General features: G+C 38.4%; 2 protein-coding genes across 5 annotated transcripts in view; one reads left to right on the top strand and one right to left on the bottom strand.

Moving 5' to 3' along the window:
* Window positions 1–1120: 1120 nt before the first annotated feature.
* LOC129744071 (conserved oligomeric Golgi complex subunit 8-like) lies at window positions 1121–10782 on the top strand. The gene is made up of 4 exons (XM_055736419.1): window positions 1121–1254; window positions 1315–1793; window positions 9339–9552; window positions 9613–10782. The coding sequence occupies exons 1-4, from the start codon at window positions 1200–1202 to the stop codon at window positions 10632–10634; spliced, it is 1770 nt and encodes a 589-aa protein (XP_055592394.1). The 5' UTR covers window positions 1121–1199; the 3' UTR covers window positions 10635–10782.
* Window positions 10783–15813: 5031 nt separating this feature from the next.
* Window positions 15814–26038, bottom strand: part of LOC129744072 (transmembrane protein 53-A-like) — a 30072-nt gene continuing 19847 nt past the window's right edge. For all 4 annotated transcript variants that reach the window (XM_055736420.1, XM_055736421.1, XM_055736422.1 and 1 more), the window contains 5 exons: window positions 17415–17524; window positions 17188–17353; window positions 16852–17120; window positions 16608–16785; window positions 15814–16535 (listed from right to left, as the gene is read on the bottom strand). In XM_055736420.1, the coding sequence (XP_055592395.1) occupies window positions 16395–16535; window positions 16608–16785; window positions 16852–17120; window positions 17188–17353; window positions 17415–17524 (864 nt within the window). In that variant the 3' untranslated portion in view covers window positions 15814–16394. The remainder of the gene's footprint in view (window positions 16536–16607; window positions 16786–16851; window positions 17121–17187; window positions 17354–17414; window positions 17525–26038) is intronic.

The following is a 26038-nucleotide window of genomic DNA, read 5'->3' as shown; positions in this document are numbered from 1 at the left end:
GGGAAACATCAGCGAAGCAAACGAACAGTTCTGCGAATTAAAAAACAAATCGTTTTCGTTCGGCAGCCGAACACATCAATCGGACAACGCATGGGGGCGTGGCTAAAATTGATAGATACAAGGGAACGGGAAACGAGCGAGAGAAGGGTGCGAGGAATGTTAACTCGGTCCGTCGGGCAACGATCGCTCGTGAGCATTCGTGTACGGTAAGCTTCGTTCTGTTGTTTCGTTGGTGTGATTTTATTCCTGCGAGGCATGGAAAACATCAATTCGGAACTGTTCTCTTCGTTTTGTGTGCAATCGCGTCATGATTGGAACGAAGATAAAATCAATCTGCACATAACAAGTTAAACTCGGAAAAAATCAGCTGAATGATTCTATCCGAAGCGAGTCTACACACCGCTGGTTTTGAGACTCTGGACTCATGTTCCATGTCTAAAGTCCTATTTTTCATGCCCTCTTAGTTCTCATGTCTCCGATCTCAAAACATATTTTCATACCTCATGTCTTTTTTTAAGGTTTCATGGCTCAGGTCTCACTTTTCGAGCCTCAAAGCTAAGCTCCTCATTACTTCAAAAATTGCTTAGTGTTTTCCATTGAGAATGAATATTTTCTCTCAGACACCGTCTTGATTGGAAAAACCATGTACGAAAACCGTAGACATTACCCAAGCCCCTACCCCCTCCCCGTGAACATGCGTGGACATTTCCATACTCCCCTCCCCACTAAATTGTCCACGTCGTATCTGAACGGCCCCTTATTAGGTCTCAATTTTTAAGGTTTTATGGCTCAGGTCTCACTTTTCGAACCTCAAAGACAAGCTCCTCATAATTTCAAGAATTGCTTAGTTTTTTCTATAGAAAAGGAATATTATCTCTCAGATACCGCCCTTATTGGGAAAACCGTGTACAAAAACTTTGTTGATTGCGGAAATATTTTTTTGTGGTCTTTTGAAATTAATGGGCAAATATAAAAACAAATATCAATATCGTGCATTCTGCAACCCTGACTTCGAAGCTTTTGGCGAAAGCTTTGTAAGAGTTTGTAAAAAGCTCTCCGCAGGCACGATGTTTTCGATACCAAACCAACACAAACAAATCGCCTCTCATGAGAGGCTGCAGCTGGACTGGAACTTTTGTGACACATCACAGAGCAAAACGTAAACAAAACCTACAGAAATCTCGGGGTTTTTCGCAAAAATGGACTACGAGAACGAAAAAGTGCTGAAATTAGTGTTTGCCAATCAACATGAAGGTTTGTTCCGCGTGCTTCCTTTGTAAAATCACCGCAAATAATGTGTGCCCTTCATTTCAGAACTGCTGACAAGCGAAACTGCACCGGATGTGGCAGAATACATGTTCAAACTCGGATCCCTGAAGGTGGACGAGCTGAAGAAGGAAAAGGCCCGCCTTCAGGAGGAAAGTAAGCAGAACATCGAGCACACCCAGGATCTGGCCATCAACAACTATCAGACGTTCATCGCCACGGCCGAGTGTTCCCGGGAGATCTATCAGAAGTTTGTAGAAACCGAGCACCGGGTGCAGAGTTTATCGGACAAGTTGCCTGATTTCACGGCCACCTGTCAGCGATTTTTGGCCAATTCGAGCAACATCAATAGCGCCCGGCGGCTAAATTCTCTCACGCTCACCCGCAATGCCGAGTTGCTGGAAATTCTGGAACTTCCCCAGCTGATGGAAACCTGCATCCGAGAGGGGAAGTACGAGGAAGCACTAGAGCTGGCTGCCTACGTGCAGCGGATTGGCTCCAAGCATGGAAATATTCCGATCATTGCGGTGAGTATCGATTCAACAAGGAAAGAAAAATATTTTGTCTTTTTAATTTTTTTTTATTAAGGTACACCGGGGTAAGTGTGGACGCGGGGTAAGTGTGGACGATGGCTATAAAAACAATACTGTGCACTATTTTTTCAAACTTTTGATGCAGAATGTTCAATTTACTTGTAATTTTTGTGTTTTTGCTTTCTCGACACTGTAAATTAGAAGACGTGTTGTTAGCTTTAAAGCCTAATCCAAAGAGACCCGCTCTTTGGCTTCGGCTGGTTTATTTACGCATCGTAGATCATCACCTTCGTGCGTCGTGTACTAAATCAGACACGTTATCTTTTCAATACACGATTATAATTCTTTAGACACTACAATTCTTGCCTCTTTAAAAGCTTTGTATTACTAATATTAACGTTTTGGAAATTTCATTATATAATTCAAATAGGCTAACTTATAGTTAAAGAAAAGTAATTAAAAAAAATCAATACACTATCATCTCCAATAAATAAACTCTCCGGTTTCAGAAGGCTTCTTCCTGCGTTTTGAGCGCCTAAGTTCTTTTATCTCAGTAGCCATTGCCGCCGAGTCGTCGTACTTCCTTTTTCGAGCCTTCTTTTCCACCGGGCGAACATCCACCATTTGGTCCTCTTCGTCGGGAAAACCGAGAAATTCTTCCTCCGATTCGTCCACCGAGATTTGTTGTCCATTGTGTTCAGGAGAACCGTGTGTTTTTGTGATGACAGTGTTAGGCTGGTGCATCCTAGCACCCTTCGGCACCCTCAGCTGATCCCGGTGTGCCAACACTAGCCCTTTTCCAGACCATATCTGGAAAGTATATAAAGAAATACGTTTTACGAAACTGACTTTAACCCATCTAGCTGGATTATGTGGATTGTGGTTTTGAAACCATATTTCGTCTCCTTCAAATAGATCGTCAATAGGATCGTTTTTCTTGACATAGTATCTTTCTTTATAATATTCCTTGTAATTATTAGCCTGCGGATCAGTATTGGTAATGGAATGCTTCTTTGGGTTTATCAAATCTAATAATGTTTTAGGTTTGAAATTAAACATCTTTTCAGATGGACAAAAACCATCACTTGTCAATGTATTTCTATAATTAATTAAAAATAAATTAATTTGGTCTTCTAAATCATAGTGTGAAAATTCAGGATCCAATAAATATTTTTTTAAAACATCCTTAGTGGTTCTGACTAGCCTTTCGGCCTGGCCGTTACTATTTGGGTGATATGGAGGACTTTTCATTACCTTGATACCTTGCCTTTCTAAAAATTCGGTAAAATTATGTGAATTAAAAGGTGGTCCTCCATCCGAAACTATAATATCTGGTAACCCGAATCTAGAAAAAATTTCAATTAATTTTTTAAGGACTTTTGGTGTATCCGTCCCTTTTTTCATCCAGCTGATTTCCAACCATTTCGTGAAACTATCTACAGTTAGCAAAAATGTGTGATGCGAAAAATAAAAAAAATCAATGTGAATCCTGCTGAAAGGTCTTGAAGCAGGGGACCACTTTGTTATAACTTTTTGTTTTGGTATTGGTAATCTGCTTGCACACGTATCACAATCATTTATGAACCTCTCAATGTCAGCATTTATTCCAAACCAGAATACGGATCGCCTTGCCAATTGCTTCATCTTCACTATTCCGGAATGATTGGCATGTAAAAGTTTTAAAACCTTTCTTTGCATTTGTTGTGGAATTACCACTTTGTCCTGATAGAGTAAACATCCATCAACTAATTCCAAATCACGTTGGTTCGCATAAATATTCATAAGATTTTTATCAATTCTTTCAGGCCATCCTTTTTGCAAATATGCTAAGATAGTTTGTAAAAAAATATCTTCCTGTGTAGCTTTAGCAATTTGGATATAATCAAGAGGAAAATCGTCAGAAAAATTTATGCTTCTAATAAACTCGTAGTCAATTTCCTTAGGAACATATTCTTCTAGTGGAAAACGTGAACAGAAATCCGCATTACCCATTTTTGAAGAAGGTCTGTACTGAATATCGAAGTCATATATTGATAATTCCAACACAAAACGCTGAAGTCTGGTTACAAAGATTGAATTTTTTCCTTCTTTTCCAAAAATTCCAACCAAAGGTTTATGGTCCGTGAAAATCTGAAACTTTTTCCCATATAAATATTTGTGAAATTTTTTTACAGTGCTTACCAAAGCTAAAGCCTCTAAATGCAAGATAGGGTAGCGTTTCTGAGCATCATTTAATGAAAAAGATGCGAAATTAATGGGTTTTTCAACACCATCAATAAAATGTGCCATAACTCCCCCCAATCCATATCCTGATGCATCAGATACAATAACAATCGGTTTGTTTGGGTCATAAAATTCTAAAAATTTAGCTTTGATCAAAGATTTTTTTGAATTTTCAAAAGCTTCCGTGCATTTATCGTCCCACACAAATTTAACATTGGATTTGAGTAAATTGTATAAATAATATAACTTTGAAGACAAATGGGGTATGAATTTGTTATAATAGTTTATCAAACCTAGGAACGATTTGAGTTCTGTTATGTTTTTTGGAGTTTTTGCATTTTGAATTGTAGCAATTTTATCAGGACAAGGTTTAAGTCCCATTTCACTTATAATGTGACCAAGATAGGGCAATTCTGAGACAAAAAATTTACACTTTTCCCAGTTAACTTTTATATTAGCTTTAGAAAGCTTGTCCAAAACCAAGAAAAGCTTATTTTTACATTCTTCCATACTTTTTCCGGCAATTAAAACATCATCCAAATAGGCATGAACATTTTCTATTCCTTCCAAAATACGGTCCATTATTTGCTGAAAAATAGACGCTGAAGAGGAAGCCCCTTGGGGTAATCTGTTATAAGTATAAAGTCCTTTAATAGTGTTGATAACCATGAATTGTCTAGACTTTTTGGATAAGGATAATTGTGTATAAGCGCCTTCTAAGTCTAAAGCGCAAAACACTTTGCAACCCGCTAGCTTAGCAAAAAGATCTTGAGCGATTGGGAGTGGGTAAGTATTTGCAATTATAACTTTATTGATTGAAACTTTACAATCAATTACCAGTCTAATATTGTTATCTTTCTTTATGACTATAACAATTGGTGATGCCCATTCACTCGTTTTTATTGGAGTAATAACTTTTTCTTTTTCTAACTTATCAAGATAATCAATGACCTGATCTCTTAGTCTATAAGGCACTTCATACGCCTTTTTGAAAATTGGGTCATTTGTTTTTAAAACCAAATCAGCTTCAAAACCTAGTATAGGTGTAGAGAAATCTTTTTTAAAAACGTTAGAATAAGTCTTCTTCACCTCAGCAATAATAGTTTCAGGTGATTGATCTAATATTTTGTTTAGCTCGGAAAACGATGAAAAGTATTTACGCCAATCAGCAAAAAAAATGTCCAACCAATCCCGACCCAGTAAAGGTGTAAACTTGTGTTCACTTTGTAGAATGATTAATTTTAATTTAGCTTCTAAACCTTTAAAATTTACCAAAACTTTAACTTCACCAGCAATTTTCAATTTTGAACCATTAACAACAAGTAATGTCTTGTCACATTTTTTTAGTTTTTTGCTGAAAAATGAAGAATATTGATAAAGCCCCATAACTGTCACGGATGAACCACAATCCACTTCCATTTGAAAGGTTTGGTTCTCTATAGTAACGTTCACAACACATGGATCAGAAATATTAAAAATAGTAGAAAGATGCATGCAACTCATTTCACCTGAATCCGAATCTGTCTCCGAATCCGAATCCTTGGTCCGTACTTTTTGCATCAATTCTGAAAGATATTTTTCGCAGCTGTTCATTTTTCCAGAATCAACAAAATTTACCGCCTCCCTTCGCATGTTCTTCATTTTGAAACATTTCCGCACCGGGTGTCCTTTCACACCACAAAAATCGCAAATGATTGTCGAATAGTTTGGCTTCTTCTTCTTGTTCTTGTTAGAACCGAAACCTCCTCTGGACTTGCTATAATTGTGGTCCTCAGCTTGATGACGCCTGTAATGTTCTCGGTTGTACGGTTTATAACCTAAACGCTCCTTAATCGGTCGCCTAACTGCACCCACTTGAGCGTAGTTATTAGAAACAGCAGGTGCCATCAAGGCCATACTATTTGCTGCCATTTCCCAGGTGAGAATAATATTCTCTGCCTTCTCAACAGTTAGATCCGGTTCGTTTAACAACCTTATTTTTAAATTCTCGTCCCTGACTCCACCCACCATACGGTCCAACATAAGCTCATTATCGCTTAAGTTGCAAAAAGAGGCTTGCATCTTAAGCGACAGGAGAAAATCCTCAAGAGACTCTCCCGGTTGTTGCACCCTGTGGGTAAATTGATAGCGTTGAACCCGGAGCGATGGAACCTTGTCGTACCTAGTTTTTAGTTTTCCTACCAATTCCTCGTAAGAGGCATTTTCTAAAGTTCCATTGGGAAACAAAAGTTTCAGCTGGGTGAACACCGCTTGGCCACTCAAGGTTATTAGGTGGGCCTTTCTATTCTCACCATGAATATTATTGACCATAAAAAAATAGCCAAGGCGTTCCACCCAATCTGAGAAAGAAGTTCCCTTTCTGTAGGGCTCCATGGTGGCCATGAAAGTTTGTGTAGCCATGGATTTGCTTTTCTTTCAATTTAAATTTCAAATAACGCGATAATTATATTACCACAGCCAAAATGGCCAACGCTCACCAACACGATATTTAAATGTCGAAAACCGACTAATAAACCGGAAATGGTAAAAAAAATTAAAATGGTCGCTTACCAGAACTTCTTATCTACCTTCAGCGATAATCGTCGCCGAGGATTACCGTAATTCCAAAGCCGGGACAATTTCAGCGAGAATCGTCGCCGAAAATATCGCAACTGTTGAGGATTGTACGATTAGGTATTTTCCGGGGTTCAAACTAAACTTCCGTTGTGTCCCGACCTTTGCCAACGGACCGATCGCTGTCGCCAAAAAGCGTATGCGATTAGGAAGTACAACTGTGTCCTAGTTGACCGATACACTGGTTCCTCCGGTCCTTTAACCGGTATTACTCGTTCCACTTAGCACGACACTTCACAATCCCATCCTCGTCGCCAACTTTTGTGTTTTTGCTTTCTCGACACTGTAAATTAGAAGACGTGTTGTTAGCTTTAAAGCCTAATCCAAAGAGACCCGCTCTTTGGCTTCGGCTGGTTTATTTACGCATCGTAGATCATCACCTTCGTGCGTCGTGTACTAAATCAGACACGTTATCTTTTCAATACACGATTATAATTCTTTAGACACTACAGTAATCTATCCAATAACTGTGAAAAAGATACGATTCAGACAATAACGGATGTTTACAGCGACTTTTTCGGAATTTTCTATTTTCAACTACGATGTCGAGTTGATGTGCATCTTTTTCAATTGCAAATTTCTTCTAAACTAGCTGGCTCTCGATGAAAAACTCTACATTGAAACAATCCTTACATTCCAAACAACCAGTTAGGAAAAGAAACGGCGGTAAAAAATTAAGAAAAAAGAGTTTATTTACAAAAAACTAAAATTTTGTCTCCAACCCCTACCTGGGGTAAGTGTGGACGGCTTTAAAAAGACTTGATGTTTACACATTTTTTCAATTTTCTGTCCTTCATCCTTTATGAGTTGTATTATTTAGCTATATTTAGCATTCGGATCATCCGTACCCTGGGTTCCCATGGGTCACGGCGGCGGTGTGCATGCTTGTGATAATGATGGTTTACTATCATTGTCCTGAGAGGGTCGTTGCACACATCTTGTCAAGTATGGATCATAATATGACTCAAATTAGAAGGCGCGATGGACACCTTTATTTTCATTAAATTAGCGGTAGGTTCAATGGTGTCCCAATTTTTCATGATCCATGCTGATAAGATGAATGGGAGTTGAAACACTTGCCCTCCCTTCCGTTGAACAATGGAAAAATTTTGCAGTGAAAATATCACAATTTGTTGTCATAAAGTGATACTTTTCAATAGGGCATAATCTGTTTGGTAAGTTAGTTAGCTAGTTTAGTTTCATAGAATTAGGATGTTTCAAGTATTGCTAGGTTAGGTATAGGTAATGGCATTCGCCTCCCCAATGCTCTAGAAAGTGTGCATTTGCGGTTTATGAATTTCGTTGGCTTATTCTTAAATCAAGCATTTTACAAGAGCTAGAGGCTCATTGGACGGGAATGCTGTTTTGAAAAATATGATATTTCATTTTGTAATACACTTTCGACATTTGTTTTTATTTATTTATTTACTTTTGGTAGATTTATACATTTTTCGGTTAGGATTGAAATTCATAAATCGAAGTTTATAATAGAAAATATGATTTCGATAAGCAAGAATGAGTAGATTTCATTTCGGGCATTGAAAAACAGGCACACGGTTTATTAGAATTGAACCCCTATCGTGTAGATTGAGTATTATAGTTTGTTAGAGTAGTTGTCCACAATTAGTGATGAGGTTTTAATTAACAGCACTGTTTTTTCTTGTTCCGTTGATAAGTGGACGATACCAATATAGCTGTTTATGCTTACAGTTCATTGTTTGATGAGTTTAAGAGACACCTTTTCTAGATTCTTTTTTTATGATATCCTAGTTATCGCGACGTTATGAGTCGCGTAAAATCAATCACTTGAATATATCTTTTACTTAGCAAATCTATGATTATTTTTAAATCAAACTAGCAAGAATCCAAATTTATGGAAACGAGTAAGGTTAGGTGACAGGTAGAGAAAATTCAACTACGGTAAGATAGTGAACCCTTCTGACAATGATATCGAGGCGTTAGCATATGATATCATATTATTTGATACCATACTGCTATTGCTCGGTTGAATTGGAGGTTGGGTTAACTCGAAGTTCATATGGGGCCCACCAACCGTCCTAGTCCGTCGAGCACTATCTTAACGCTTCCCTAAACTGGTGCTTCAGAACCCTCGGGCTCTGTTGCCGCTATCCTTTTCTAAGCTATTCTACTCTCGTTTAAAATTTTCCTCTTCTGTCCCCCGTTCTGTTTTTCCTTTCCGGGTCAGCCAGGCGCTCATAAACCCATAAACAAAAAAAAAAAAAAAAAAATTTAGCATTCGGATCATGAAAATTTGAGTAAAATACTTATTTGTTCTGTGTTTTTGATAAAATCGGGTCTCGTGTGTCGTAACATAAATTACACACTATAATTATACTATCATGAACTTTTTTCAAAATTTTGGACGGTTCGAGCAATAAAGTAACGTATTCAACCAAGAAAACACAATTTTTTTGAAAATTTCCTGAGAAATCAAAGGGAAAATCTACCGTCCACATTTACCCCATAAAGCGAGGTAAGTGAAGACACCAGCCGTCCATAACGATTTACGTGATAACTTTTTTCGCTTTGTTCTATCGAGCTCGTCAATTTTTCAAAATTGCTCCACTGCTGATTTTTTAACGATTTTTTAAAGTGGAACTATACGAAAACCCGTCCACACTTACCCCGGTGTACCTTAATTTTTTATCATTTGTTAATTCTGAGTTTAATTATTTTTATTAGAACATTCAACAATCGGTGGAGGCAGCTTGGCATACCATGCTGGTCCAGCTTCTATCTCAACTGAGAACCGATCTGCAGCTGCCCAAATGCCTTCAGGTTGTCGGTTATCTGCGCCGAATGCAGGCTTTCACGACTCCTGAGCTAAAGCTTAAGTTCCTTCAAATTCGAACTTCCTGGTTTAAAGAATTGCTTCGGAAAATACCGCAAGATGATGGTAATTTTCATATTTGAGTTCAAACAATATAATCAATCCTAATTTGACCTCCTCTTGTAGCAAATGTTCATTTGATCAAAACCATCGAGGCGACGCGCGTTCATCTGTTCAACATAATAACCCAATATCGGGCCATCTTTCCGGAGGATGAAGAAACTTCCTCGAGCCTGTCGAGCATTCCATCGGACCACAACAGCATTGATGGTGGTAAAATTTTCCACAGCTGGCTCCATGATCAGATCGTTGACTTCATCAACACGCTGGAAAAGGATTTGGCCTCCAATGAAATCAACTCGTACGACACAATTCTCGGTCAATGTATGTACTTCGGACTCTCCTTCAGCAGAGTTGGTGTTGATTTCCGATCTTTGATTGCACCTGTTTTTGTGCGAGTTATTTCGCAAAACTTTCAAAATACAATTATGAAAGTAACCAGACAGTTTGAACAGGAAATCGAACGTTATACCCTCATCAATAAAATTTCTGCCGGTGTGAAACGGAACAAACAATCCGATAGTTCTGAAAACAGCAACCATCCTCCAGAAAGCCTACTGGACTTCACGCCGCTTGCAGTATACTGTAACGAAGTGCTGACAGTTTTCAACGAGCTTCGTTTATGCGCTCCAATAGCCCTCGCTTCAACCGTGACCGAAGTTCTGGAGTCATCCCTCGAAACAGTGAGCCGAAACATCCTATCCTTCTACCGCCAGGAACAGCAGGCATTCAGCGCATCCGAGCGGGAGTGTTTCATGAGACTATGCTCCTGCTTTGCGTATGACCTCATTCCCTACCTTCAGCGATGCGTTCATTTCATTTTCCCCCCAGTTACTATTAGCAATCACCTGGGGATCAACGTACTGACGCTCCAGAAGCACGGTATCACCTACTTCCGGCAGAAGAAAATTCTGCAACCAATCGAACACCTGCTGCCGGACAAAATCGAATCCGTCATCAAGCAGATCGGAGAGATGAACGTTGCCGGGGGCTCGCTGGAGCGGGAGCCTAATCCGCAGCAAGAAAATCCGCAAGAAGCTGATCCACTAGGAAGCGCTAGCAGCACCACTGCTGATAAGGTAGATTAATATCGACGGCGGCGGCGGGTGTCCGTTATCTTAAGTCGAAGATTTAAAATCAGTTGAAGGTTGGCAGACGTGCTGATATGAAATGGAGGCAAATCACGCGATGTTATTATTAGACTGTTGTTGGTAAGTCCTGAGGAAAAAAATTAGAAGAGATAAAACTTTGTCTAACATTTTATCAACCTAAGTTGAAGACGCCTTTTAGAAGTGATAATTTTTCGAGTCCCTTGAATTATCATTTGGTAAAAAAGTAATTTCCAATGCTAGGTAGGTATACGATGTTTTTTTTTATCAATTTAGGTACCTACTCTAAATTGCCTTCCTTGGAGAATCGATCTTATACTCCCTTTAACGATTATGTTTTTTCTCATCGATTTTCCTAGACTTGAAAAGGCGTTTGACGCCATAAACCATGAAATCTTGCTTGAAAAGCTTGCATATTATGGCATACACGGGAAACCTCTGGAACTGATGAGAAGTTTTCTAACTGGTAGAAGTAAGTTTGTATCCATCAACGGAGTAAGAAGCAGTATTCAACCCTTAAAAGTAGGGTTTCCTCAAGGAAGTATCTAGTATTCATTTGGGGTGCCGCAACAAATACTCACTTAAAGAAACTTCAAGCAGCTCAGAACCGCTGTCTAAAAGCTGCCTACAATCGTCCTTGGTTGTACCCTAGAAAAAACTTGTATTCTGAAGCTGACGACAGTAGAATTCCAATTCAGGCTCTCAGAGAGCCAAGCCACATCGATAATCCATTGCACCCACCCTCTTCCTCATCGCAATTAATTCCCTTTCCCAAAACATTCCCAACAACATTAAAATGTTGATCTATGCAGATGATATTCTTTTAATATCTTCTTCTGCCTTTGCCAAAATAGCCCGAAGAAGGCTACAACATGCCGTTACTCTAGTCGAAAAATGGGAACACACAGTTGGCTTCCGTTTCTCCCCAACCAAATCAAACCTGCTACACCTTGGCCCCAACCGAAGAAAATTAAAAAAGCTTCCCCCACTAATCATGCAGAACCTATCCACTCCTCTCGTACACTCAATCTGTCTGCTGGGCATTTGGATTGATGACAAGCTTAACTTTAAATGTCACCTCAATAAAATCCGGAAGAGCTCAACCAACAAAATTAACATGCTTCGTATTATCACCAACAAAACCAGCTTAGCTCATCGCGACTCCCTTTTTCGTTTTCTTCATGGCTGGATTATCCCTTCCATACTTTATGGACTAGGCTTTGTGAGTATAGCTTTGGAAGAACTGTTGAAGAAGCTGGAGCCACTCTATAACGAATGCACAAGAATAATAAGCTCAGCATTCCGAACGAGCCCTATAATATCTTTAATGGCAGAATACGGACAACTTCCGTTCCAGTTCCTCATTGCAAAACACCTCTCTATCAAAGCCATACGTGCTCTTTCCAATGATAGCTCCCCCGAAATTCCTATGGTCAGCAGAACCAACTCTCTCTTAGGCCAATTACTTATAGACCCCCTCCCATCAGTTTGCCCAAGGCTTGGCCCTAAAATCAGAAACTGGGACGACCCAAAATCCAAAATTGACATGTTCCTTAAAAACATATAAAAGCTGGAGATTACTCCGCCATCGTCCTGCCAAATTTCCTTAAACTAGTCCAAACTAAATACCATGCCCTTCCTCATATCTACACTGACGGCTCAAAAAGAAACTGCGGTAAGGTCGGATGCGGTGTTCACGACGGAATTTCCGACAGGAGCTTGGGGCTCCCCTCTCAGTGTACAGTTTTTAGTTCCGAAGCATTTGCTTTGTTAAATGCCGTTGAGAATTCGAACCAAAACTCTGTCATCTTCTCGGACTCGGCAAGTGTCTTGACCGCCTTAGCCGCAGACAACTTGACACATCCATGGATATACTCCATCTCCCAAACAGCCCCCCGCAAGAACATCACCATTTGTCACTCGAGTATTCCAGGTAATGAAGCCGCAGATTGTCTGGCCTCTATAGGCACTAGTCTTCCACCCTCTACCAACTCTATTCCCCAATCTGATACGATACTCTACATCAAAGGCGCATTAAAAATGCTTGGGATATCATGTGGTCATCAAATTCACAAGCCAAACTTCGGGAAGTGAAAAATACAACTGAGAAATGGCCCGACTGACCCTGCACCACCGAAAGAAGAGTCCTAACAAGAGTATAGGGCATACCCGGCTTACACACCTTCACCTTATAACTAAGGACAACCCACCAAATTGTCCCTCATGCAGAGTACCGATAACAATAAAACACATCCCCACTTCCTGTTCCCAATACCACCCTCATAGAATCTCCGCGCCCTCTCTACATCCCTCCGTCAGATCCTCTCCTGTTGCCACTAAAAAGAGAAAAAACTTATATACTTCCTGATAAAAACAAATCTCTTCCATCAGTTATAATTCAAAAATACGTTAAAAAAGCACAAAAAAAAAACACAAAAAAAAACAAAAAAAAGTGATATACAGTGTCGGACAATAGAATAGGACCGCTCTAATGCAAAATATTCAAATCACTTTTAAACTGCCAATTCAAATATAGTAATATGCGACACCTAGAGGCAAGTACTTATTGTAGCATGCCAACTTTGTATACTGCACGTTTGTTGCAATCAAAGCAACCCGTTTGTTCTATTCGACCAGAAAGCTGGCAGAGGGTGAAAAAAGTCGCGTCATAAAATAAGACCAGCTCATCGGTTCGGCTGTTCCGGCATTTGCAGCCCTCTAGATTTGAAGAAAAGGTGTTGTTTTCGGTGTTGTTTGTCCATTTTCGTGTCCTGGTAAGTATTTCCCATAAAATTAATCATGAAAACAAACAAAGAATAAAGATTTCCTTCCTCCTACTCTGTTTTCAGCGGTCCAGCGAGCGATCATCCGGAATCTGTACAAGGCTGGCAAAAGCCAACGCGAGATTGCCGACTACTTAGGAAGGTCGAAAACTTTCGTTTTCAATGTGCTTTACAGCACCGGCAAACGGGAACTGACCGGCCGCCCCCGCAAAACGACGCCGAAGGACGATTCGGCAATCAAGCGGGCCTCGCAAAAGGACCCTTTCAAAGCGTCCAAGCAGATCAGCGACGAGCTGAACTTATCTGTGAGTTCCCGGACGGTTCAGCGACGGTTGGCTGAGACGGGAGAAGGGACTAGGAGGAAAAAGTCCCCGGAAGGTGCCGATGTTGACGCCGAAGCACTTGAAGGCGCGGCTGAAGTATGCGAAGGACCACTTCGATTGGGTCGGTCCGGAAAAGGAGAAACTATGGAGAAATGTGCTGTGGTCGGATTAGACCAAAGTGAACCTCATCGGCTCAGATGGAAAGACTTGGGTCCATCGCCCACTCGGCTGTGCGTATATGCCCCAGTATACAAATAAAACATTCAAACATGGAGGAGATAGCATCATGGTGTGGGGGTGCTTTTCTTGGTACGGGGTGGGTCCCTTGTACTAGATCGACCGGATTATGGACCAGCATCTCTACGCCCAGATACTTCGGGAAGTAATGCTGCCACACGCCGAGTGGGAGATGCCTTTAAAGTAGCAGTTCAGCAGGACAACGACCCCAAGCATACCGCTAAAACGGTTAAAAAGTGGTTCCAGGATAATAAGGTAGACGTTATGGAGTGGCCAGCACAGTCCCCTGATCTCAATCTCATAGAGAACCTATGGGAAATAGTTAAACGTAAGGTGTACACCGAAAAATCAAAAAACAAGCAGCAGCTGTGGAAGAGAATCCAGGCGGTGTGGTACGCTATCCCGATGAGAACGTGCCAAAAGCTGGTGGAGTCGATGCCGAACCGGGTGCGAGAAGTGATGCGTAATAAGGGTTATACCACCAAGTACTAACCCTGCAAATCGATCACGGTATGAATTTCCTTTTTTTTTTTTAATTTTTTTTTACCATGAATTCTAAAGCGGTCCTATTTTATGTCGCGTTATTTTAGTCAGTAAGTATGCTTAAAACGCATTTTTAAATAAAGGTCATTTTTTTTTAACTACGGAGGATTTTAATTTCCTCGAAGAATGGAATTTACAATTTGTAAATGGTTTGATGCACTTTAATGGAAATTTTTTTTCTCAAAATTTTGTCACTTTCTGTTTTGGACTGAGCTGTGGTCCTATTCTATTGTCCGACACTGTAAATGTATGTATATATATACCAGAAATTGGATCACAAAAACACGTGAAACAACCAACTTCGGGATGAATAAGCCATAAGGATGCTTAAAATCCCTCGAGAAAAAAATAACAATAAAAATTATAATGCATTTATAAAATTTGGCATATGTATACTAGCTCTGTTGTGCATCGTTACGTAAAATAAATTGATCAATTAGGCGCCACTGATACATGCGAATCGTAAAAATCGTTAAACAAAATTTTCAATCAAATCGTTCGTTACCAGTTCTAGTCTGTCGATTAAAATCGGATTTTATTACCCTGAGCCCTGAGACCTGTTGTAACCGGAGACATGCGATCTGAAACATGAGACCTGACACAAAAAACCTGAGACATGAGATTTGCGACATGAGTGAGATGTGCGAAGTGAGACAAGAGACGTGAGACGTAATACGTGAGACTTGAGATATGAGAAGAGAAAAGTTAGATGTTTATCATGTAAAGAGATACGTGAGAAGTGAGGCGGGAAAGCAGGGGATGTAATAAGTTAGAATTGAAACGTAAGACGTGAGAAGTGGAGAACAGGATGTGAGAAAAAGAAGTGAGACGTGAAGTTTGAAACGTGTGAAATGAGACGTGGAGTCTACACAATTCGTTCTAGCGACAAGATGGACCACCTCACACGACCAAGCAATATGCTCAATGTCATGGTAACCTTGGCCGCAACTACACAAATTGCTGCCAGCATTATCTAAGGTGTAATGATTGGACATGAGACGAGAAAATAAACGAATAAAATCCTGATTTAGATCCAATCTATTAAACCAGGGTTTAAGGCTTACGTTTGGGATAATCGAATGGAGCCACCGAACTAATAATTTTTTTGTTTCTTCGCGCCAATTTTTTTTGCCATTTTTTATTTGACTTTGCTTTCAATTCAATTCAATCGTTCAATTCGGAAAAATTTAACCTTTTTCAATACCATTTATGGGGGTGAGGATGGATGTTAGGATCTTTAAGTTCGGATGAACATTGACAAGAACTGGGCAGTTTTACTAGTCTAATCTTCATTTTTATTCCAATTGAAAGGTAGGTAGTCAACTATTAATGAATACATCGTTTTAACCCCACCGAATGATTGCAGGTACCCTGTACAAATGAGAAATTGGTCAACTGTTGAACTTATCAGGGATTGCAAACGTTTATTTAGCCACTCCGAAAAACTAAGTCTATATATCAGCGTTAAAGAAACATATTGGTACCTACTGCCTTTGAAAAGTGCAGATTATTGTTGTATTGTAGGATGATACTACATGTTATTGATTGTGGGGATTCAAAAGAAAAAGGAATCAAAACAATACGGTGTCCTGCCTTGTTGAGAGAAATTTCCCATGATTGTCATAATGGGAGCATCTGTTAGTTATGATGAGGATTGAGTTGACCAGAACAATTGATAGAACCTTTTTTTTTTTTTTTTGAAAAATGAATAAAAGAAACGATTAATTTTACCTAATTACCTCGTCTGATAACCAATAGATGCACCCAGAATAACGAAATTTCGACATTTTTTGCTTGTTTGTCATAACACTTTTTTCGTTCACTTAAGTATCACAGAACTAAAACAGTGATTATTACAGCTTGGCCCGGAGTGCCTGTTTCGTTCCAGTCAGATCGAGCTGCCGCAGATGGGCGAAAACGCATTCGACGTACTCCTCCGGATGCCGCTGGAAGTGGCCCACGTGCGGCGACCGGTCCCACACTTTGAAAGTACACTTGAAGGTGGAAGAAACGGAACCGGATATTAGGTAACGTTTGAACTAGAATTTTTTAAATGACCATTTTACCTTAACTCCACTACTTTCCCAGCTGTCTCGAACGCGCCCGTTGGCCAGTTCTGTTCCGACGGGATCGGTTTTCGATACCAGGAACAGCGCCGGACATCTCAACAGATTGGTGTGGAACATTTGGCTGGACCGGATGTAGTGTGACGTGGCCGGCTCGTGGAACGCTTTCATATGATAACTGAGGAAACGGAGAGGAATTTTTGAAATATGGTAAGTCTTTCAACAATTTTAATTTGCGCCTTACAGCATATATTTCCGCAACGCATTTTGTAGCGTCGGATTGCGGGGGAACAGCGCCGTCGGGACTCCGACGGAAATTTCCGTAATATCTGCCGCACTGTCCCAGATCTGACCCTTGACGCGATCCAACACCACCTGGTATTGGTTTAGATCACGGGCGATGTGCACCAAACATTCGCCCCAGACGTAACCGGCAACCGAAAAACCGTGAATGATCAGACCGTTTTTGAATTCGTTGTTCTTCAAGAACTTCACAATTTCCGCTGCCACCAACTGTTAGGAAAATGAGATTTAATTAATTCGAACAATTTTTGATTAAGAAATCTGTTTCCGATCGCACCTGAGAACCCTTCATGGGCCACAGCAACTGCCAGGGGGTGATCTGGGCCACAATCACATCGAAGCCCTGGTCTATATATATTTTGGCATATTTCTGCAGATGCTTTTGCTTGGCCGCCAGCCAGGAAATGATGAAAACGGTCGGTTTGTCGGAGCTGCGCTTGAGCCTGGAAGCGAGCGACGTTCAACATTTTGTTTGAAAACAATTTATTAGGTATGTAGACTTACTGCAGCGTTTTGGGATCCTTCTCGATGCTACGTTTGTCCTCGCTGATCAGTTGAAGTGACCGGGTGATCTCCTGGACGGCCAGCCCTCGACTGGGAATCATTGAAACAACCTAGGAAGGGAGAGAAATAAAAAATGATTATTATAAACTTAAAAGCTTTCAAAACAATTCAAATAATTAATTTCACCCTGTATTTGAAATAAAAAAAAATCTGATAACATATTAGATTTGTTAAACACAATTCCCAACACAATCCATTAAACCTTTTTTAAAGGCAAATAATTATATGTTGCTGTTGATTCTAAGCAAATACTTTGTGTAGACTGACATTCAATGCATCAGTCTTGAGAATCGAACTTCGCAGACATTCGAGAGAGACTTGACAAGACAAGAAACTTCGTTCGCTACACAATTGGGAATAAATGCTCGGTAAAAAGGCCATACTTAGTCTATTTAAACTTAGCCGTTTGTGTTAGGAAACCAAGCTTTAAACAGTCTTGAATATTTCTAAATACCTAGGCTTGGATATTTCTGTTGAAGTTACAAGTTCAGTTATGTTACAAATTTTCATCGACCAATGCAGGGCACAGCTTTTCAAAATGTATCGGATACCATGTTTTAGGCTTGGACCTAAAAATGCGTTTCCTACAGAGTTTTGGACGAATAAATAAAATAAATCATGGCCGTTTACTGGCGATCAGTCAGCAAAAAAAAAAATCAATCTAAAATTTAATAAAAAAATTATGAAATTTTGATTTCAAAACTCGAATGATTTTACAAAATCTGCTAAATCGTTCATTGAAAATTTTCATTGTATTTAGCATTTATTTTTACACATTGCGGACCAAATACTAGATTTGAGTACATTTGAGTTATGCTTCAAAGTGTGAGAGATCACTTTGAAGCATAACTCAAATGTTCTGTATTTCATTGCTTAATTCTATTGGACAAAATTGAACACACTATTTTCCGTAACTCAAAGATGCTAAGTTTGTAGAATTTGGTCCAGGGGTTTCTGAGATATAGAATGCCGAATTTCGGTATTTCTCGGCATAGATTTCTACGCGGTGCTTAATGTGTTAAGGATGAAAGCAGAATGCACTCTTTTGAGCATACCATGGTTTGAAAAATCAAAGCAAATCAAAGTCTGCAAAACGGAAGTACCAAACTGGTCATGTCATAGCTAACGAATGGTTGAGGTGGTGTCGGAGGCCTCAGACAAGGTTTACTCCTTTGAAAATAAAAACGCGTGAATTTGTTCAAGCCCAAAAAGCTGCACTTATGCCTCAATTTCTGGTAACCCTTTTTTTCATGCAAATGATAAAGAATTCAATTTAGAATATTTCATAAGATAATGTGGATAATGATATTTTTGAAAATTTCACGAAAAATCTCGCAGTGTTGATAGATTCTTTTCATACACAAAAAGAATGCTCTCCGCTCTTGAGTGTCAATTTGACACTATTGGAAGTTTTGCGGATTGTGACTTCGGCAATATCTTCGGGGACTCTCATTACTTTTTGTATGGACGCACCTTGAAATCCCAGGAAAAAAAAACTCCCTTATCAGACCTTGAGTGTCAATTGGATACTACTCGCTTAAAACCGCTATATCTCTCTTGTTTCTCAACCGATTTTTTCAAAAATTCAGTCCAAAGCTGAATTTAAGAAATGCAAATTGATAAAAAGTTCGAAAAACACCCAAGCAACAAGAATTCCCTTAAAAGGGTTCATATAAGCTTAATCAGCTAAAGAGAATGCTAATCAGCCCTAAATTTAAGTTTATTTATTATTTATTTTCTTAAAGCTACTTTGAAGTTCGTTTTAGTGGCTGAAGAGAATGCTATTCAGCCTCTAAGAGAATGTCAAAAAACTTCTACGTGCCGAAAAAAACCGGGTCACCGGATTGCTCTGACAACCAGATGACAGATTGCTAGATTGCTGGACTTGCATGGTCTATTTTATGGATTTTAATTTTAATTATATAGTTTTGGTTACAAAAGCTATAGAGATTCGCGCTATAGCGCTTAGGCTGATGTCATGCTGAAGCAACTAGCAACGCAACGCGTTCACACGACAAACCAGCTCTCATTTGATCTCCATGGAAAAAGCGCAGACCTGTCATGCTGAGCGCATTGGAAAGCGCGACAAAGCTGATGCCAGGGTGTTTTGTAGCGCGACAAGTAGGAAATCCAATGGGAATATGGTTTTTTCTCGTTTTAAAACAGTGATTTCGGGTTTTAACCACAATAATTCGAAGATCCGTCCAAATTTCTGATAATAAACTGAATAATATCTGAATCGACAAGAAAATTTTCATAAATTCTTGGTTCCCGCAAAAAAACAAGGATTTTTTTCGGTTCAAATTTCGGCATTCTTGCAATCCGAGCATGATCTGATAAGTTTTTGACGGTTCCCGAAAGAAAGGAGACGATTCAAAGCATTATCAGATGTAAAGAAGTGATGATTTGTAGGTAATTTCAAAGCGACATGTCGCGACAGCATGACAACCCAATGCGATGCAACGCTTTCTCATTGGAACGCGTGAACGCGTTGCGTTGCTAGTTGCTTCAGCATGACATCAGCCTTAGAGAATTAAGCTGCTGCTCTCTAGGTTTCAATGAAACTCACTAGCCTCTCGATAATCCATCATTAGTTAGTTGCTACTGTCATAATCAGTATTTAAACTTAACTTCATTTGAGATCACGTATGAGTGATGATTGAATGGGTTGGTCAATGGATTGTACCAAATCGTCGGCAGAAAGCAGGCACTCAAAGCAGCGGTGGATGATGGAAAATATCCGAAAGTAAAATAACAACGTTGGTAAAAATCCGAAAAATTATTACTACATGTTATTTCAACCGTCGAAGGTTTTTTTTTAAATAGGTTTTTTGAAACACTTAGAAGTATCTTGAACAGTGCGCTATTTAGCGATCGTTATCGACCTTCTTGAAAGATTAGGGAAGAATGACCCCGGCAGTTAAACCTTACCAGAGGTTAACCTCCCTTGAAAAAAAATCTATTCCTGAGTAAGTTAAAAGAGATATGATATCACCTGAAGCTCCCGTAAAACATTTTTTCAGCCAAATGTGAACTTCGGAGTTCCACCTTTAAATAAAAACGCAACTTTTGATTCCTTGGGCAGCTACTTTTAAAAATTCGTAAAAAAATCCTGTGTTTCGTATTTTGACAATCAAAAAATGCAAAAATGTGCCAAATTACATCAACTTTTCAATTCTCTTTTAAAAATTTATTTAATACGGTTTTATCACCACTTTTTAAAATTTTTTGTGGTCATGATCTTCAAAAATTTCAACGACAAATATCTTTATGTGCGACGTACTGTGCGTCTAACTTCAGCTTTCTTGGACACTAAGTGAAATATTGATAGCTGATTCATTCCGTAGTTGATCTACAGTTTTTTTCGACGCATGTTTTTTCTTTTGTTTCTCAGACATTGAATAACTAACGGAAAACTGAAGTGTTGTAGGTGATTAATGTCTGAAAAACATATTTGAGTTACATCACGGGGTTTCCAAAACTAAAAATTGTAAAAATCGGTTGAGAAACATGAGAGATACAGTTGCGTTCAAAAAAGAATGAAATCGCGTGAAACTGCGCACTCTCTCCCAACATTGTCAAGCTGCCATTTATCTCTCGGTTGATTTTTTTTTTATTAAATTTTCACAAAATTTAGTTCAGCTATCCAACTAACGCTCTACAAAATTTGAAGTCTTTAAAGTGACTGGAAACAAAGATACAGTTAATCCCGTAAAAAAGAGATATTTGGAATTGCTTTGCTAATTCGCTGCTAACCCAAGTAACAATTTTAGCTTTATTATGGTCAGCAAAATATCGTTTAGACTATCGCATTAATCTTCATAAAAAGCTAAAGCGCATTCTATAACATCACCTGGACTCTAATAAAGCCAAAATCAGGCTATTTGGCCCTACCCTAGAAACGTCATCAAGACATATAATTGTTGGTCATCAAAGTTGGCCACCAAAGCTTTTAAAAAGCTATTATAAAACATGTTAGAAATTTATGTTTTTTTTCGGTTCTGTCAGTTCTCGGAGTTTTTTTTTATTTTTTTCCAGCAACCATAATGGTTGATGAATGATGATTGCATTATTCAGATATGATCTGGTAAAATTAATATCTAAAAAAACCAATGTTTTAACCATATATTGAGCTTCTTTTCTACTGCCAGTCAAGATTTTAGGTAAAATGTATATGAAATAGTATCTTAAAATAAATGCGCCTCGTCAAATCTGATGGTCAATCATGATGGAATTGATGAAAAAAGGCCTGAAAAAAAATTTCCAATGCTTGCATTGTGAATCCATCAACATGGCGTCATTTTGTGCCCTTCGATTTTGCAACCAACAGGGCGTGAGTCAATTCATAGTTTTATTATGGTTTAATGATGACCCCAAAAAAAGCTACGATTTGACGTTTCTCTCGCAAGCCAACCAGTTACACGCTAAGGTTGAGTTCCTCATTTCTGAGTTGTTAATCATTAGTACAGTAAATGAGGACAGACTTTTTTTAATGAAAAGGGATTGGTTTTGAATGACCCGTTGAATAAATCATGAGTTGAAGTCAAATTTCGTTGTCTGACGCCATCTTGAAATCCAAGATGGCGGCTTCCGCTGAACTTTAAAATGGTGTAAATGACTTGAAATCGCATGAAACCCCAAAAAAATGGGTATCGGGTGAAAGCACTGATGAACTGATGTACAAGCTAAGCCTTGAAAAGTGTGTAAAGTCCCGACGACCGTTTTGAATCAATTTTATGTTTTTTGGTTGAGCAACCAGATGTCTCCAAGGACACCAGAGAGAACTGTCAAGAAGAAAATGAAATGTAAACAAAACAAAACAACAAACTTTTAGTCAATTATGAAAAGGTCGTATCTATTTGACGAGTTTCGATCAAATTGATGTTGAAGATTCGTTACACATTTTTGATTTGCATAATCAAAATTTTACGCTTAACGCTGTTTTTCGAATTGCTTCAAACTAGCATGATGCACTCAATATAAACAGATATAATGCGTGAAAATGCCCGCTCAGAGAAGCCTAGAATCTGTATTTCTTCGTTGGATTGTTAATTTTAAGCTCAACTGGATAAAATAACTGGTTCGTCTGACTTGTTCAAAGTTGTTAGTTAGCCTCAATAGTAAAAATAATCGAGGTAAAATGAATCAGATGAATTTACCTTGCTGTGAATATATTGAAGCCGTACATTTTTCTACGATGTTAGTTTATTAATTTTTGAGATCATATACAATTGCGCTCTTCCAAGAATCAGGTACTTCAAAAGTTGATTCGGCTTGTCTGAATGATAGCATTTGAAATTATGAATACGTTTCTGGAATTTTATAATTCAAGCTTGTATATGTGTCATCTCGTCAGTCTTTCTAGTGACAATATTATAATGATGCTATTTTTCTCAGCTGAAATTTATTCTAAGTTCATCTAATTATATACATAAAGCAATTCATCTAATTGTATTTAAATTTATTTATTAATGAGTTCAAACGACATTTCGCCCTCTCGAAAAATTCTCTCTTGCAAAAGAGCTATCTAGAAACAGTGCCATCTGTTGCGCCGTTCAAAAGTTACAAATCAAGCAATAGATGGCACTGTTTTTCGTCACTTTTTAACGGCTTCTTTAAAAGAGAGCACTGGAAATTTTACACAAGTTTTTGAAGATTTTTTGTTCGAGCTTGTACATCAGTTCATCAGTGGTGAAAGGTCTAAACGAGTAGAAGTTGAATTTCGCTATCAGACGCCATCTTGAAATCCAAGATGGCGGCATCCGTTCAACTTTTAACGCTTAATGCTGACAAAAAGTCGCATTAAACCACCACTATACGGGTATTGGGTGAAAGGGCTAAACTAGAAGTCGATTTTTTTCTTTCCGACGCCATCTTGAAATCCAAGATGGCAGCTTCCAGTGAATTTCAAATACTGTTAATCAATGAAAATCGCTTGAACACAACTTTTTTCACGTAATACTACCACAGAGAACCAGAGATCGGGCCCCGAACAAATATGTGTCGAATCCGTGTGTAAGAATTTGAATCGTCGGCCATTTTTAAACCGTTAAAATTGGCCTAAAAACAGCACCATCTAGTGGCTCTTAGCTAAGTGACTCAGCTGTTGTTGTCGATTTTTTTTGTCAACGGTTGAGAACACTCAGAACATAAATAACCCAAAATTTACTTCCAGGTCGCACCAAAACAGAGATCAACTGGTTTTCTTTTTTTGGGGTGTAGAAAAAGCAACATAATGAAATTTTCAGCAGGAACTATGCTCTTTAAACGAAATCTTTTTCTTTTGGCAATGTTGCCTCATTTGATACTCGTTTCATATTTTGTTTGAGAAAAAAAGCAAACATTATTTAGTTGATTGAAGAGAAAGTTCATATGAGATTTTAATTATGTGTCTGTTTTAATATGAATTATAATTTCAAAAATAGTTCAGTCAACATTTGCCGCAGGATTTCTGTATGATGTGTTAATTTATGATACCCCTCTAATGGATGAACTCCACTTTTTGTTTAGGATCAGATTTTTTTAATCAAATTTCACTCATAACGAAGCATTTCAAGCATCTAATTAATCGAAAGTATCACCACCCATCTTCGTTCGAAAATTGCGAAATTCTAGCATGTAAAAATTGCGTTATTTCTGCCAGGATAGGACTTCAGTACCTACTTCCGAAAATATCCGAAAATTGGAATAGCTTCTTAATATCGAATTTGGCCTCTTAGACAGAGCAAAGTAATTGCATGGAGGTTACCCTGACACCTAAGAATCCTAAGAATTTAAGGGAATAGCAAAAGGCATTTAAAAGCAACTCGATAACAAAATTTTATAAATTCTTCAAATAATCCCCCCTTCTATTATACTTATTACAGATATCCGATAACACCATGCGCCAATTTTTCATCAATCCCACCGAGATAACAATTTTGTGAAAGAAAAAAGAATACTGAACGAATTTTTAAATTTGTGTTCATCATCGAAATTTATTCTAAATTTAAAAAAAATAATTTCGTCTTGATGTAGTGAATTTCATGTCGACAAAAATAAACACAGGCCAAAAACTGAAAAACCATACAATTATTTTAATGCCCGATTGAGTGACTGAAAATAAATTTGGCTTTGAGCGCATTTTTCATTCGTTGAAGGTATTACCGCCTTAGCGTGTAGGAAAAATGGAAAAAATAAAAGTACCGGTAACGACATCTGGTTGCTCTTAGCTAAGTTGCAAAAATGGCGTCGTTTATTTTGAAATCACGGTTGGTATTTTTACACACGGTTGGGGCTCCAGCCCGAACTCTGGTTCTCTGTGATACTACATTAAAACTACTATTTTAGGACAATTTAGATAATTTTAAATCACTTTTATTATTTTTTTATTATGTTTCTAATGCATTTAGCACTTTCCTTGTTTTGTTTATAGTTTTTGTTTTTTTTGCCATCTATGTAATTCTATTATTCCCATCATGCTATTATGTTTAAATTGAATTGGTCTTATTCTTGCGAAAACTATAAGGTTATGTTGTTTCTGTTAACCGTCTGATTTAGGCACATGTGCCAAATTCGATGTTGCCAAAATCGAATGTTGCAAAAAAACGAACGGGTCTGTTTTGTGGTGGTTTTTGTGAGATTTTCAGTCACTTACAGATTTTCAGAGAAACGCGAAAACAGATATTTGACTTCTATCATTGAGCCTTAGCACCCAATACAACGCTCATGCCATTTTCATTCATTTACAGTATTTTTAAGTTCAGCTGAAGCCACCATCTTGGATTTCAAGATAGCGTCAGAATGCAAAAATAAACTTTTTATAGCTTATCCCAATTGACAAACACCCATATTTTGGAGGTTTCATGCGATATTCAATGATTTAGAGCATTTTTAAAGTTTATAGAAAGCTGCCATCTTGGATTTCAAGATGGCGTAAGATAGCAATATTCGACTTCTACTCGTTAAGCCCTTCCACCCACTACCACCTGGGTTTCATGTCATTTTAAGTCATTTACTACATTTTAAAGTTTAGCGGAAGCCGCCATCTTGGATTTCAAGATGGCGTCAGATAGCGAAATTCAACTTCTACCGGTTGATCCCTTTCTACTTTTACCCCTATAATATAGGTTTTTTGCGATTTTAAGTCATTTACAGTATTTTCAAGTTGAGTTGTAGCCACCATCTTGGATTTAAGATGGCGAAGGGCAACGAAATTTGACTTCTACTCTTATTCTACTCTCTTATTACTTTCACCTAATAATCATATTGTGAAGGTTTCACGATATTTTCAGTAATTTACAGCTTTGAAAATAAAAGCGGAAGCCGCCATCTTGAATTCATGATGGCGTCAAGCAACAATTTTTTTCCTACTATTTGGGCCCATTCACTCAATACTCATATTGTAAAGATATTCATACCACTTTCGGTGATTTCAAGTTTTCAAAGATGTATTTTTTTAATTTTAACTCAAAACCAACACGCATAACTTACCAAAAATGTGTAAAAATGGGAGTTCCAATTCAAATATGTGCTATCTAATCTGAGCGTGTCCTGTTTTGACATCTTGATCGAGAACTTTCACT

Source organism: Uranotaenia lowii, chromosome 2 (assembly GCF_029784155.1).
Source record: "Uranotaenia lowii strain MFRU-FL chromosome 2, ASM2978415v1, whole genome shotgun sequence".
Lineage (NCBI taxonomy): Eukaryota > Metazoa > Arthropoda > Insecta > Diptera > Culicidae > Uranotaenia > Uranotaenia lowii.
Note: the sequence above shows the minus strand (reverse complement) of the source record. Positions and strands in the feature narration are given on the sequence as shown.